The 15,749-nt window shown below is 36.4% G+C and overlaps 1 protein-coding gene across 1 annotated transcript in view; it reads left to right on the top strand.

Annotated features, from left to right (window-relative positions):
• TYR (tyrosinase) overlaps positions 1-13,990 on the top strand; it is a 106,819-nt gene extending 92,829 nt beyond the window's left edge. The window contains exons 4-5 of the mRNA XM_034665602.1: positions 4,451-4,632; positions 13,761-13,990. Of these exons, the coding sequence (XP_034521493.1) occupies positions 4,451-4,632; positions 13,761-13,990 (412 nt within the window). The remainder of the gene's footprint in view (positions 1-4,450; positions 4,633-13,760) is intronic.
• Positions 13,991-15,749: the final 1,759 nt, after the last annotated feature.

Genomic DNA, 15,749 nt, shown 5'->3' with positions numbered 1-15,749 from the left:
TGTACTCTGATACTGTCAGTCTTGCAGCTCTTTCAGTTGCAAACCCTGTCATTATACTGGAGCTCTGTTGATATCAAGGTGTGTGTGGGGGGGTTGTGTTCTAAAATATTCTGATTAAATTTCAGTCTTTTACTTGGCAATGTCTTGGGGCTATGACCTTCATGACTGTTTCTCCATGGTATAGCTTTTCTTTTCCTTTCCCTGCTACATTTTTGGTTGCAGCATTCCCAATTTATTTCCTGGAAGCCCTAACCAATATGGCCTATGTTTTAGTTCCCCTTAAGTGAGAGAGAAAAGCTAGAATCCCCTTCCTTCAGTTGGGATAAGGCTCTGGAGAGTTATTTCCTCTGAATGAAAGAGGTTTATTATGGAGAAGGCTGGAGACTTACTTCGTAATGGTACCTCTCTCCCTCCCTCTGACAGAGGCAGGAGAGGATCTTTCTCCAGTCTTCATCATGAAAACCTGGTAGAGTTCTTGGAGTTAAAATCCCCAAAAGCATGGGAGTCCCCCTAACACTGTGGCTCCCAGGAGTTTCTTACTACCTGTTAGTCCATATGCAATCTCCAACCATTCATCAAAATGTTCAAGTATCTCTACTGGTTTATGGATACAGCTGCTTCTGTTCCTGGTGAGCAAGTCTCAGCTGTGTTCCCCTGGATGTACTTATCTCTGCAGTTTGGGAGGGGGAGGTGACTGTTTGTCCTGTGACTTCATTCTCTCATGGTCCAAGAAAAGTTGTTGCTTTTCCATTTGTCTAGCCTTTTCTTGCTGTAAGGATGGGAGTGTCCAGGGTTCTTACACATAAGACATAAAACTAGATGTCTTACATTACTTTTATATATAAAACACATTCCTTTCTATTTGCATCTGCAATCATCTTTATGTTTTCTTAATTCCAGAAAACTGTCTAGATACAATTTACATAAATCTTTGATAAGAAGATAAGTTCTTGCCAAAATGTCAGTGTGATTATCTAAGTTAAGCCTCAGTATTCCAATGTGAGCCATTTTAGACATGGTTTGATGAAATTAACTGAAGATGAGAACCACTGATGAAGAATTTAATCAAGATTAATACCTTCACTTTAGTTGATAAGGTGGGTGAGCACATTTAATGATTTTATCCATTAAATCTTTTGGTGCTAAGAATTGATGTCCTCATCTTATCTAGGTAAAGAATTTTTGTTTCTTGGCAGAAAAAAAGATTATTTATAAGCTGAACTACAGTAGTAATTTTTCTCAATTGACAAAAGGCACAATTTTTGCCTCAAGCCCTTATCTGGTAGCTCATTTAGAAACAGTGGGTTGTTTCTAAAACAAAGTTTAATAGAGGTTGGGGGGAGATTAATTGTATCAGAGAGCCTCCTCATTAAAAAAAAATAGATTTGCCAGTTGAAAAGCTGGTAAACATTGTTTAAGCATATTTAAATATTGCTTAAATATTAAATATTGCATAATACAAATAAAATAACTTTTAAAAAATTATAATACAATTCTCTTTTGATAAAATATATGTAATGTTATTATGCATATTTTACAAACTAGAGGTAACAGAAATATGAAACAATTATATGAATTCTCTCTTCTCTCATTTCTGCTCATTTATATTTTCTGAATTGCATACAATGAATAAGTAATGTGTTTATGAAAAGAAGAAAGCTGCAGAAGTTAAAACAAAAAAACTAATAAAATTTTAGGACTTGAATAGAATGTGGGGCTTGTTTGTTAGGCCAGTTCCTAATTTCTATAGTTGAGAAGGCACCCACAGAAAAACCAATCCTTTTGAATCTTCTTTTTATTCCTGCTAGTTAGAATCATAACACTTCCTAAAAAGACCCAGCTTAAAGGGGTGCCTGGGTGACTCAGTCAATTAAGCATCCAACTCTTTTTTTTTTTTTTTAAGATTTTATTTATTTATTTGACAGAGAGAGAGACAGCCAGAGAGTGAGGAAACACAGGCAGGGGAAGTGGGAGAGGAAGAAGCAGGCTCCCAGCAGAGGAGCCTGATGTGGGGCTCGATCCCAGGACCCCAGGATCACGCCCTGAGCTGAAGGCAGACGCTTAACGACTGAGCCACCCAGGCGCCCCTAAGCATCCAACTCTTGATTTCAGCTTAAATCATGATCTCAGGGTTATGAGATCAAGTCCCATGTTGGGCTCTGCACTGAGCATGGACTCTGCTTAAGATTCTCTCTCTCCCTCTCCCTCTGCTCCTCACCCCCTCAGCACCGCTTACACTCTCCCTCTAAAAAATAAAAATAAAAATTTAAATGTTTCCCTAATTAAAAAAAAATACCAGCTCAAATATACATGGCTTTGGCATTTCTATAACAATATGTCTCATCTCTCTTGCCAATTGTAACATTTTTCCAGGATAACATTAATAGTGAGGAGGGGGGAGAAAAGGAAGACGGGGATGTGGATGATGATTGTTTTCACTTACATTTGTCAAGCACTTTAACATACATCTTACTTATATTATACTAATTAACCCAGAAATATTATTCCCATTTCACAGGTGAAGAAAAGGAAAATCAATCAGGTTAAGAAATTTTACAAATTTCCCTTGTCACAACCCATGGAATTCAGGTTTTTATATAGGCTCGTGTTTCTCCAAAATTTAACATATAATAAGTACTCAGTAAACATATTTAATAATTGAGCTATTTAGAGAACATTTAGTATTTATGGACCAGATTTTTAGTGCTTATCAATGGCCTGCTGATCCCTCAATCAATTCACAATTAAAAGCCAACTTTCTGGGAAACAAACTGAGGGTTAAGAACTGAAGGAGTGAGGGGATGGGGATGGGGTAACCGGGTGTTGGGTGTTAAGGAGAGCATGTGTTGTGATGAGCACTGGGTGTTATACGCAACTAATGAAGCATTGAACACTACATCAAAAACTAATGATGTACTGTATGTTGGCTAACTGAACATAAATAAATAAATGAACAAATAAATAGATAAAAGTCAACTTTAACCACAATTCGTTTCTGAGATCCAGATTCCCTAAGCAAATAGAATTGTTTTACATCATGGAAAAAATGATCACCATGCTGCCGTCCAGCATCATTGTTCTCTTCTTTATTGTACTTCAAAATGTTTTTCAATTTTTTTTTTTTGTTTGAAGCATTATCACTTTCCTTTTTAGGCACCATCCCTGGGACTATGCACTTACCTTTTATCTCCCAGAATAAATTTTATAGCTAAGTAATAATACTTATTAGCACTTTCACAAATATTATCACAGTGGATAATCCCTTTGGAAATAGGGCCAATATTATTGCTTTCATTTAAGGATGAGGAGGCTAGATCTCCAAGAATTTCAGTGATTTGCTTTGAGTCATACAGTTTTTAAAGCACAGAGTTAGGCCTCAAGGTTAGTTCTCTGACCTCAGATCTTATGTTCTTCCCTCTGTTATATGACCTGATAATACAAAGTCATTTTCTTTCTCACATTTTTAGTGACACAATATAAATTCTTCTATAGCTTGAGTATTCTTACCCAGTCATTTTGATCCCTTAATTGTTTAGCTTTGGTTCCAGTCAGAATTTTTAATTGCACACAACAGAGACTAATTTACAGAAAAAGAATTTACTAAGAAGATATTGGATAGCTCAGGAAATCATGGAGAAGCAGGTTCAGAAACAGGTGGGAACAAGGGAGGAGGAGGGTAACAACGAGAGCTGCTAAAACCATGCTGTAGAACACAGGATATTCCCTTGCTGGACTTCTGGTCTTGCAAACCCTAAAAATTGGATATTGTTATCACAACACTATTTGCCCACAACCAGAATAGTTTTCCATTGTCCTTGCTTCTGTGTGTCACTATCTTCTGTTTCAAAGGCTTCATGGGTATATCTGATTGACTGAGTATTGATCATATGGTCATACTGTAGTTTCAGGGGGAGCTGGGAAACCTGTCCAAGTATTTTTAGTTTCCATTATGAGAGGTGAGCTCCTTCTCTCCTCAAGTTTCATTAAGCATGCTCTTCATTAAACAAGGCAAGATGGTTGAAATAATTGAAAGTTCCTTACCATGACTCAAAAGATGACCAAATTCCAGTACTGATTCCAACCTAGTTTTATGGGTTCTTTCTTTGGGCTAACTTTCTTTGAGACAAGAAACATTTAATTTATAACTCTGACCCAGTTGTCCCTCAACCAATAATTACCCTTGTTTTGCAGCTTTCTGAAAGGTCTAAACTTGTCAAGTAAGTTTCACTTGACTAAAAAATTCCCTTTCCAAAGTTGTTTTCTCACGTTTCTTTCAAATGAGTGAGCTTCATAAGGGCCTGACAGTATGAACTAGTGCTGTACAAAATATTTTCAAAGCATGAAAAATATATTTGGCATCTTTCCATGTCTTGGGATTTTACTTTAAAAATTCTAAATATTTCTTTATAAACAACATGTTTCTGAGTCTGAATAATCCTTTCTTCCACAGTATTTTTGAACAGTGGCTCCGAAGGCACCATCCTCTTCAAGAAGTTTATCCAGAAGCCAATGCACCCATTGGACACAACCGGGAATCCTACATGGTTCCTTTTATACCTCTGTACAGAAATGGTGATTTCTTTATTTCATCCAGAGATCTGGGCTATGACTATAGCAACCTACAAGAATCAGGTAAAGTTTAATTTCTTTCATATGAATTAGTGAATCTAGTGTTACCAATTTCTTTTGAGAGAGTACCTAACCTTATGTATTTATAATGTTATCCCCAAAGCCTTTAAATTGGGAAAGCACATTACAATCCTTAATTTATCACTAATTTGTTATTACATGAACTAAGTTGCAAGGATCTTTAAATTCACATCTATTCAGCTTAATATAGGGCATTTTGTATATGGCAACCATGGAAAGAACACTAGAATTAAAATCAGAAAGAAAAAAACAGGTTTAAGACATGAGTCTATCAACTGACTGTTGAGTGACCTTGGAAATTTTGTTTCAATCCCATGAATCTCAGTTTTTTAACCTGAAATATTGAGATCAGAATACCACAAATATATATTGTGATGATTTTTTTAAAGACTTTATTTATTTGAAAGCGAGAGAGAGTGAGAGAGAGCATGAGCTGGGGGAGAGGCAGATGGAGGGGGAGAGGCAGACTCCCCGCTGAGCAGGGAGCCCAATGCGGGGCTCAATCCCAGGACCCTGGGATCATGATCTGAGCTGAAGGCAGACGCTTAACCTACTGAGCCACCCACGTGCCCTGAGATATTGTGATAATTAAATGAATATGATGTACTAAAGTGTCCAGTATGGTGTGGTACAAGATAGACATCCAGCAGCTTTAGAGTCATCTTTGGGAACTTTCTCCTAGGGTCACCAAGAAAATTTGTGGATATTTTTATTTTAAGTCCAATTAATAATAAATAATAATAATAATAAATAAGAAGGAGTAGAAAAAAGAAAGAATGAACTATTATGACAATTGTTATGGCTATGATTAAGGTAATAATATAAGACTCTAAGATTATAATTATATCTGAGCTTCAAATAATCTTCCTGAGTAGAAATATGTCAATATCTTCTTAATAAATGAGATACAGTTAGCAATGTCTTCCCCCACTCAAGAGCCTGCTGCATGCAGATCTCATATATGTATTATTAATCAATCATATATAAGATAAGTATTATTACCTCCAGAAATGGCTGAGGACACTAATACTATGAGAATTTAAGTGACTTTCCCAATATCAGACGCCAATATATGAAGGAGCCAGATATCAATACCACAAGGCCCTCTCTTCAATTCACTACATTATGCTTCTACTCTAACACAAGAGGGTCAACAACCAAAAAGAGTAAAACAACATATGGCTTGTAGGTAAGAGGTATTCGATAAGCATTGGTATTCCATTACATTCATTGATAATTCATAAAAATTATAATTCACAAAAATAAGAGAATAAATTAAACAAACGAGTAATGACATTTACCAACTTTCAACCCTTGTGCTAGATTTTAAGGGCATAAATGACTGACATAAAAACCTCAAGGAGCTCCAAGTTCAGTGTGGTAGCCAGACAATTGTGTAAGAAAGTACAAAACATCAGGCTGTGTTAAGTGCAGCAAAAGAGTCATAAACAAAAATCCAACAGGAGCACAAGGGCGAAAGCAATGACTTCTGAATAATTCAACCTAGAAAGACAAGACAAAACCTTGAAGGATGAGCAGGCAAGTAGCAGATAGAAAAGGGCAGAGAATATTCTAAACGAAGAGAATAACAAGAAAAATAGAGGTGAAAAGTGTACAGTGTATTTATGCAATGCTAAATTCTCCTATTTGAGTAGTGTAAGCATTTCTCTCCCTGTGGAGAGAAATGGAGTCCCTTCATAATAGCTAACACATATTGAGTACTTTTTTTATGTGACTGGAACTCCTCTAGGAGTGCCCTGTGCATTATTTCCTTTAATCTTCATAACTATTACATGAATGAAGTACTATTATTTCATTTTTTAAGTGAGAAAACAGAGGCTTAAAGAATATAAATAAGATGTCCCAGACATTCTAGCTAGTATGCAGCACAGCAGAACCACAGTTTAGGGCCAAACAGGAGAACCTGTATTTTGTCAACTTTTACCTCCCTTTGGGGGACCCTTAGCTGAACAAATATGGGTTTGATTAACCTGTTTTGTTTTATCTGAAAATCATAGCCAGTGGAAGGAATACTAAAATGGCTGGTATTGGAAATCAGTTTTTTTGAAAACTTTGAGATCACTGAGAACAGGGAATTTTGCAAAGGACAGACAGAGGTGTTGTAAGGGGAGTAAAAAAAGTAGCAGTTTTCCCTTCTGAAAAGGGAGGGAAAGGAGCATATTGGTAATGGCTTTTCAAAGATTCACGACTTAAGATTTCATGATTTTGGTTTCCAAAACATGCCAGACTCTTTCATGGGCTCATGATTTTAAACATGCTGTTCCCTCTGGCTAAATTCTGATCCTGTTTATCCATTTGTCAAACTCTTAGATAGTAAATCATTTTATGCATATATATAGTCATATTTGATCACTCCTTCTTAGAGTTACATGGTAATTTTTTATGTTTGAAACTTTCCTCTGTCCACCTTGACTATGAGTCCTACAAGATTAGAATTGACATTTTGCAAATTTTTCTAGTTTAAGTATCAAATGACATCCAGTATCATTGGGGTGAAATCAGTGAATCAATTTCAGTACAAGAGATATTGATCATAAAAGGTGATATCTCTTAGCCAGTATAAGTAAAGCTTGCTATTAAAATGTCACCCCTTTTAATGCCCAGGTCATTTTTAGATATGTATTTTTAAGGTATTTCAAGTCTCCTATCACACTAGGTATTTTCTAGGTAGTTTTATTTATTTATTTATATATTTATTTATTCATTCTTTCTATATACATGTATTTAATAACTGCCCTGAACAAACCATTGTCTTAGAATGGATACAGTGGTAAAAAATATAGTCTATCTTCACAGGGTTTACATTGTAATGGAAGATAAAGACCTTAAACAATTACTTGCCCAGTGATTTATTTATTTAGAGACATACCTACCTTTAAGGGTCAATGAAGTGATATTTTAGAGGATAACAGTATGACCGGAAGAAGTGCTTAGTTGAAAAGGGGAACTTGGGGCACCTGGGTGGCTCAGTCGTTAAGCTGCCTTCAGCGCAGGGCATGATCCCAGGGCTCTGGGATCAAGCCCCACATCGGGCTCCACTGGGAGCCTGCTTCTTCATCTCCCACTCCCCCTGCTTGTGTTCCCTCTCTCACTGGCTGTCTCTCTCTCTCTGTCAAATAAATAAATAAAATCTTTAAAAAAAAAAGAAAAGGGGATCTTGATTTTGGATTTTGGCCATATTGTTAAAAAAACACAGCCATTGATAAATTTTAAACGGTTTGATTTGAGAATTTTCAAAATATTCCTGTTGCTGCAACGTGTAGTAAATTCTGTAGAAGCTGCAAAGCACCTTCAGGGAAGGTAGTGAAGATGCTATTACACATGTCCAGGAGAGATGTGAAGGCAATGTGGATTGCAGTGGTTGTGCTCAGGAGAGGGCAGAAGGTATGAAAGAATTTGACATTATTTTGAAATTATATAGAATGTACGGAACTTGGAAAATGATTCATATATGAGGTGAGAAAGAAGGAGATATTGGGGATGCCTGTAAGCTCTCTAGCCTGTGAAAATGAGGGATGGTGACATTCTCACTGAGATAGCAACAGTAGGAGCAAGGCCAAACATGGAGGGAATCTCATAGTTGTATTGGCTACACAGTGAAATGGGGTGATAGGAAAATCAGGGCAAATATGTCTCTGGGGCAGGTGGATGGCCTTGAAACTCAGAAGACATTCTGGCCTGCAGATACTAATAAGCTATAAATTACAGACATCAGCATATAAATTGTTATCTCTGTTAATCTTCACAATCTTATGTAGTAGTGATTTTGATTTTGTTTTATAGGTATATTGAAAACAGAAATGTAAAAGTGACTAATTCTAAGTCACAGCATTACTAAGTGGCCAATACTGAATCCCAAACTAATTTTCTCCCCATTATTCCACAGTAGAGAGGGTTCTCTTTAGTCCCCACATGTCTTGCCCACTATGTTCCATTTCATGGTTCCTTCTCTGGTGTCCAAATGGGCACTTTTTACTGAAAAGTCAACAAAAACCATGGGAGCAGAGGGAGGGGGTGGATGCTCAAAGAATCTTATTAGGGACTTAAGGTATTTATTGTTTATTTCTAGTTAAATGTTAAATAAATATATGTATATATATTATATATTTGAAATGTTTTATCTATTTAGAGTACTTTTCATACAACTGTGAAGCCACACCATTAATTTTAGAGAAGTTTGACTTTAAAAACAACAATAGTAATTACCTATTTTCCTTTTATGAATTATTCTATTGCTTCTGGTACACATTCAAGAAATTTAAAATTTATTCCTATTTATTGCTAAACTTTAGGCCTACTAAAAAATTCCTTTAAAACTTGTTGATATAATTTAGTTCTCAAGCAGTTTGTTATTCATCATTCAGGTACTCATGTTTGTAATTACTAACGTGTTTTCTGTAAAAAGCAGCTGATGTCTGGCATTTGTCAAACATTTTCTCTTATAATCGAATTTAGTGATGCTTTTAAAAATTGAGCAGCAGGTGATTTAGTTGCGTGCATAACTGATTAAAAAGGCGAGACCAAAAAGCTTTGGCAATGAAAGCTTGTGTCCTCAATGTTGTTGGTAAATGTGATCCTGCTTTCTGTGTGCTACCGCTCTGTTGAGAGCCTCCTAAACCCAAAATATTCCCGAGGACCTTGACATTTGATGTTAAAAATGAGAGGAGGAGGGGCGCCTGGGTGGCACAGCAGTTAAGCATCTGCCTTCGGCTCAGGGCGTGATCCCGGCATTATCGGATCGAGCCCCACGTCAGGCTCCTCTGCTATGAGCCTGCTTCTCCCTCTCCCACTCCCCCTGCTTGTGTTCCCTCTCTCGCTGTCTGTCTCTATCTCTGTCAAATAAATAAATAAAATCTTTAAAAAAAATAAAAAATAAAAAAATGAAAAAAGAAGCTTGCATGAATCTTTGAAAAATAAATTCATGATGTAAAAAAAAAGTTACTGCTTTCAATATATTTAAAATTACTTTAAAAGAGGGATTACAAATGCCTGCCTTATTTTGCTAGTAGTCACTTCAATATATAAAGTACGTTTAAAATGTCTAACAGAGAGCGAGAAGTTACGTAAGAAATATGACTTCTTCTGTTTCTGGCTCAGTTTAAGCCCAAGTCACAATTTCAAAATACTATTTCTACATCTGTCCTGCTGTCCAGCTTCTCTACTAATTTTTCTACTTCAGTTGACTCCAAGTGGTCTCAATTTTTACTGTCACCAATGATCTTCTTTGACAGACTTTATATTTTCCAATGGCTCCAAACCAAAGTTCAGACTTCCATTCTCACTTATCTGCTTTTGAACCCAAACAATACACCTTTAAATTATTTCTTTTTTTATGCCTGCATAGGAGATAACTTTATTATCTTTTTTTATTATGTTCAATTAGCCAACATATAGCACATAATTAGTTTTTGATGTAGTGTTTAGTGATTCATTAGTTGCCTAACACCAGGTGCTCATCAGATACATGCCATCCTTAATGCCCATTACCAGTTATCCCATCCCCCACCCTTAAATTATTTCTTAATGTCATAACTTTTCTATTTTTACCTAAAGTTCCATTTTTCATGTCACTCTCTTCAGAATAATAATACAGTTTTCTGTTTGCCTTGTGCTTTATCGTGTTCAAATCACATGCTCATTGACTCACACAACAAATGTATGAGTTAGTTTGGGACCATTATCCTAACTTAGTGAATTATGAATCTGAAACTTGGAAGGTTTGTCTGTAATATTTAAATGAGAAAATGTATATATAGCCCTTGGTACAATGCCTAGGACATAGAAAGCAATTTATAACTGTTACTGATTCTTGTTATTCCATAATAATTTCAACAATATTTCAATCGAACCAGCTTCCTATAAGAAATAAGAGTTTTCTCATTCAAACCTACTTTGATTACTGATTCAGATCAGCTCCCTCTTTTGCATTCTCAGACTCTTTCTTTCTTTGCTCCCTTGGGACACTGGACACAATTGTCTATTGTTAATAATTATTTATACGCTTACTTTTCAGGTTTGATCATAAATTCTTGAGAGCAAGTATTAGGTCTTATTTGTTTTATCTTTCATTCTTCTATTCATTCATTCATTGATTCATTCATACAGCAAATGTTCACTGGGACACATTACATGCCAGGTGGTGGTCCTGGCACTGTGAGTAAAAAGATACATAAACAGAGGCCCTGGCCTGAAGGAAACAATAACTGGAAAAGGAGACTGACAAGCACACAATTATTTCAAGAGTAATGCTGTAGTTATGAAAGTATGCAAAAAGATACAATGGAATCATGGTGGAAAGACCTCTTATATCTGTTCGGTGAGTCGAGGAAAAACTCCCAGAAGACTATCTCACTGAGTAGAAGAATGGAAAAGGGCAAGCCATCCCAGGCAAAGGGAACTGTACCACCACCCAGCATGAATACATATAATAATGATTAACACATAGACAAGATTCTATGTAGGCAAGAATAGCTATTGAACACATCTGTGAATGACAGAAGTCCATCATCAAATCCCATCTGCAGAATGAGACACTCTTTTACCATGATCATGTCTCCTCCTCTCATTTTTTTTTAAAGATTTTATTTATGTATTTGACAGAGATAGAGACAGCCAGCGAGAGAGGGAACACAAGCAGGGGGAGTGGGAGAGGAGGAAGCAGGCTCATAGCGGAGGAGCCTGATGTGGGACTCGATCCCATAATGCCGGGATCACGCCCTGAGCCGAAGGCAGATGCTTAACTGCTGTGCCACCCAGGCGCCCCTCCTCCTCTCATTTTTAACATCAAATGTCAAGGTCCTCGGGAATATTTTGGGTTTCTCTGGTTTCTCTTCAGATAGCATAAATCTTTTTTTTTAAATAATTTTTATTTTGTTATATTAGTCACCATACAGTAACTTTTTGATGTTTCTTTTTACTTTTAGTTTTTTTGGCTTTCATTGTTTAGATTTAAATATCAAAATTATAAATCATTTTTATAATTTATTTGGTAATCTTATCCTTTGCAAGTTGTTATCCCTTCCTGATGAAGAGAAACTCTAAATTGCAATACTGTTCAAATTATGCTTAATGAGCTCTAGGAATTTTAGAGGAAACTTAGTGACAGCTGGCAAAAAGATGGTGTCAAGGACAGAAGAAGAAAAGGTAATGGGAGAAATGGGCCGGGTTTTACCCCTATACCAAGGGAAGCCCCACTTTTATCTCCTCTGAATGAATGCTGGGCTTTAGTACTATGAAATTAGTTTGTTACAAATTCTCCTGTAAAAAAAAGAAAAGAACATTCCTGCTTTAATCATTCTGAATGTTACTGAGTTTATGGCAAACAGTTAGACTTTCGTTTTAAATTTTATTTCATGTTGCTACCCATGCTTTCCAAGATATGTTATTAGATAAATATTCCCTTTCTCACTGGTTTGTGGATCTCATTTTTATTGTACTTGGAGTTTACATATAATTGCAATTCCAGAATTTCCTAAGGTAATTACTCTTTTATTGTGGTGGGCATATAATCAACTTTTTAAAATATTTGTAACTTTCAAAAATGCAAATGCAGAAACTCCATAGGAATGAGATTAGGTTTAAAAAAGGGAATTTATTGGTGTAAAAAAATCCAAGGAAGGTATGAACACTCAAACTCTGGGAAAGGCAGAAATGTAGCTGAGACTGAGGAATAGCAGGAGCCAGGGAACTAAATGCTCTAAGGACTCTGTCTCTCTCTCTGTATCTCTTTGTCTCTCTGTTTATCTGTCCCCTCTCTTTGTCTCTGTCTCTCTCTCTCTCCTTCTCTAGCTCTCATCTCTATTTCTTGGGATGTGTACTGTCCGACACAGGTTAAGAGGTAAGGCTGTCATCAGTTCTCGAGCCACCTGACAAATGTAGCACAATGAATTCTGAGTAATAATTCTGATTGGCCCATCTTGAGTCAGTGGTCTACCATGTACTGATCAACTGTAGCCAAGGAAAGAGTTTATAAAAGAAGGTTATAGTTCCTGCATCAGCGAGGGTGGGAAGGTAGGGATAGGGAGCAGATGCAGGTTCAAAGATCTATGGCTTAAATAAATTACTTGATTTATTGCTCAAGTAACAGTCTTGGTATGTCGTTGAATATCAGCTCCATAATTTCAGGAACCAGAGCTGCTTCTTTCTTGTGGTTCCACGAGACCTAGGGTTTAATCTGGACCACATGGTCCATGATGGCTCATCAACACACTATCTGCATTCCAGCTAAGCAAAAAGAAAAAAAGGAAAAAGAAGACATAGCTGCTTATTTTTAAGGAAACTGCTCCAAAGTTACATATATTGTTTTGCTCAAGACTTGAGTCACATAGACATAATTTGCTGCAAGAGAAGCCTGGGATGCACTCTCTTGCTTTCTTTGTATACAAAATGAATATGGAATATCTTAGAGTATCTTGTAAGTAGTGATGGGTATTTTTAAATCAAGCAAAAGGATATAACAAGCTATTATCTCCCAGGGAAATATAACATAAGGAAATGTAATCATAGCACAATATTTGCTTCCACTGTGAAAATTTATATAATAAAATTAATGAAAATCCTAGATGTGGATATGGCCCCAAATCATGATGTTATTATACCAAAAAGACTGAGGAAAGAAAAGGGGAGTTGTACGAAAACAAAAATTATTATTTCTATATGAAGAACTCCAGATATAAACTTGGTGAATTAAAAGATGGTAATATTTGCATATTATTTAGAAATATGGAAGCAAATGTAAGACTAAAGAGCTAAAAGTTACTGTAGTTGACTTGGTTGTAGGCACTGCATAATTTACAGATCAGATGTTATCAATCAATTTTAAAACATTCCAACAAGGTGGTTTTATGTTTTTATTTTCCTAATGAAGAAACTAAGGCGTAGGGGTATTGGTGTGAATTTTCCAAGCTCTTACAGTTAGTAACTGGCAGAGTTGGCATTCAGACCCAAGCATCTGACTTGGGTCTATTCAAGTCAGTACTATGCAAGGATAATGATAATGATGATGATGATGATGGTGTTAACGATAGTGATGATGGTGATGATACTAATGATGACAACAGTAAAAACATTGGAATGTCATTCTGTTTCAGAATGGGACATTTTTCAAGATTACATTAAGCCCTACTTAGAACAAGCAAGTCGGATCTGGCCATGGCTCATTGGGGCTGCTGTGGTGGGCTTCGCCCTCACTGCTGTGCTGGGAGTGCTCACTAGCCTATTGTGTCGTCGTCGCAAGAAACATAGACTCCATGAAGAAAAGCAGCCACTCCTCATGGGAAAGGAGGATTACCACAGTTTGTTGTATCAGACCCATTTATAAAAGGATTAGGCAATAGAGTAGGGCCAAAAAGGTTGACCTCACTTTAATTCAAATGATGTTCAAGTCCCCAGGAGTTGTCCCCAGAGCAGTACCCAGCATTTGTCTATGAAGACCATCAGAATTGATACGAAAGGTACCCTTCCTTCAATGCAGGTAGAATACACCTGTGCTTGCCTGTCTTTCGATCATTCGTTTGACAGTTTTCCTCAAAGCCGTATTTCTAAGAAAAGGATGCCATTTAGTAATGAGTAACTGCTACTTGTATCTGAATTAAAGTGCTCTTATAAAAATGTGGGAATAATTTTGATCTTTCTTCCTGATTGCTTAATGAAATGTTTCTTTTTTATTGTCCCCTTTCTTTGATTTTAATAAAATAGTAACAAATTTACATTGATTCTTTTGAGCTTGAAAAGTGCATTTTTATTTTCCTCAGAAAGCATAATGTTCCCCTTATCTTTTACATTCTTGCACCAAAAATGTGTTAGGGACTTCAAATAGACAACAACCTTCAGCTCTTTCCTGCCATAGTTATGATTATGTGTTTGAAGGTCACTGAAAATAAAGGCCCCTTCCCTACAATAAATCTGGCTAAGTACCTGTCTCAAGATGTACTCATTAAATATGTTGACAACGGTGATAATCCCATTAAAAGCTTTTTTTTAATCTTCTAAGAAGAATTTTATTAGAAAACATTTAAAATGCTACAAAACTTTTGAAGTTTGAGTTGCCTTCTTGCAGTTCTATAGTAAAATCACATTTCTGTTTCTCTTGGCTATTAAGGCCTTAAATTAGGATATGCAGATAATCCTGTTCCTTGAATTTTTGGTTCCCTTTGAAATTCTAAGAGTAGTACAATTGATATTACATTTCTCTTATAGCTATGTGTAACATAAAAGACAAGGACCAGTTGTTGGAAGTTATAGGGGACCATTTTGGTCCCCAAAAAGGAAAAACGGTCCAATTCTCAGAGCTTTCCAAACCCAAAAGGGGCATCCTTAGAAAATCATAAGTGGTCGCCACTATAATTCTTCACATATATGTCAGATGGCTAATTCAAGTTGAATTCTACAAAGAGAATTTAAGTATTAAGTCTCTAGTAATACTTAAATCTCCTCAGGACTCTTCACAACTCCCCATTTAGAAACAAGGCCAAGCACGATCTACAGAAAGTCCCTGTGATTCTTCCACAGTATTCCAGGATGTTTCTCCAGATTCCAATTTCCACTCTCCCTGGATATCCAACCTCATTTGCCCTGTCCTGGCATCCTCCATCTCTTCATTTCTCTCATGCCTAGTTAGCATTTGTCTGCTCAACATTTTCAGTATAACTTGAGATTTACTACTTGATTTGCCTTTCCCTCCTCATCTCTGAACACTGTCATTCCACTATCTCTTGATGCCAAATTTTAAAGACAGACTTGTCTCATCCAGGATCTCAGAAAACTGTGTGAGTCTGGCATCTGAACCTCTACATATCTGGGAGAGTATGTAAAAGGAGACCTACTGACCTGTATGGTACCTTTCAACTAAAATATTCTACAATTCCTGTTAAGCTCTGAAGCACAGTGTTCAGATTGTTTATGAATGCATTTAAAAATGAGTGGACTGAAAAATCTGAGCTCTTAAGGCCTTTATCTAGAAAAGACTGACTTGAGAGTCAAGATCACATAACTTCAAATGATTACATTTCACTTAGTCCCAGTTTGGATTTCAAAGAAGAGCAAGAATTAGCCTATTATACATATTGGTCAAATGATCT

Source organism: Ailuropoda melanoleuca, chromosome 8 (assembly GCF_002007445.2).
Source record: "Ailuropoda melanoleuca isolate Jingjing chromosome 8, ASM200744v2, whole genome shotgun sequence".
Classification (NCBI taxonomy): domain Eukaryota; kingdom Metazoa; phylum Chordata; class Mammalia; order Carnivora; family Ursidae; genus Ailuropoda; species Ailuropoda melanoleuca.
This window is presented reverse-complemented; position numbering and strand designations above follow the sequence as displayed.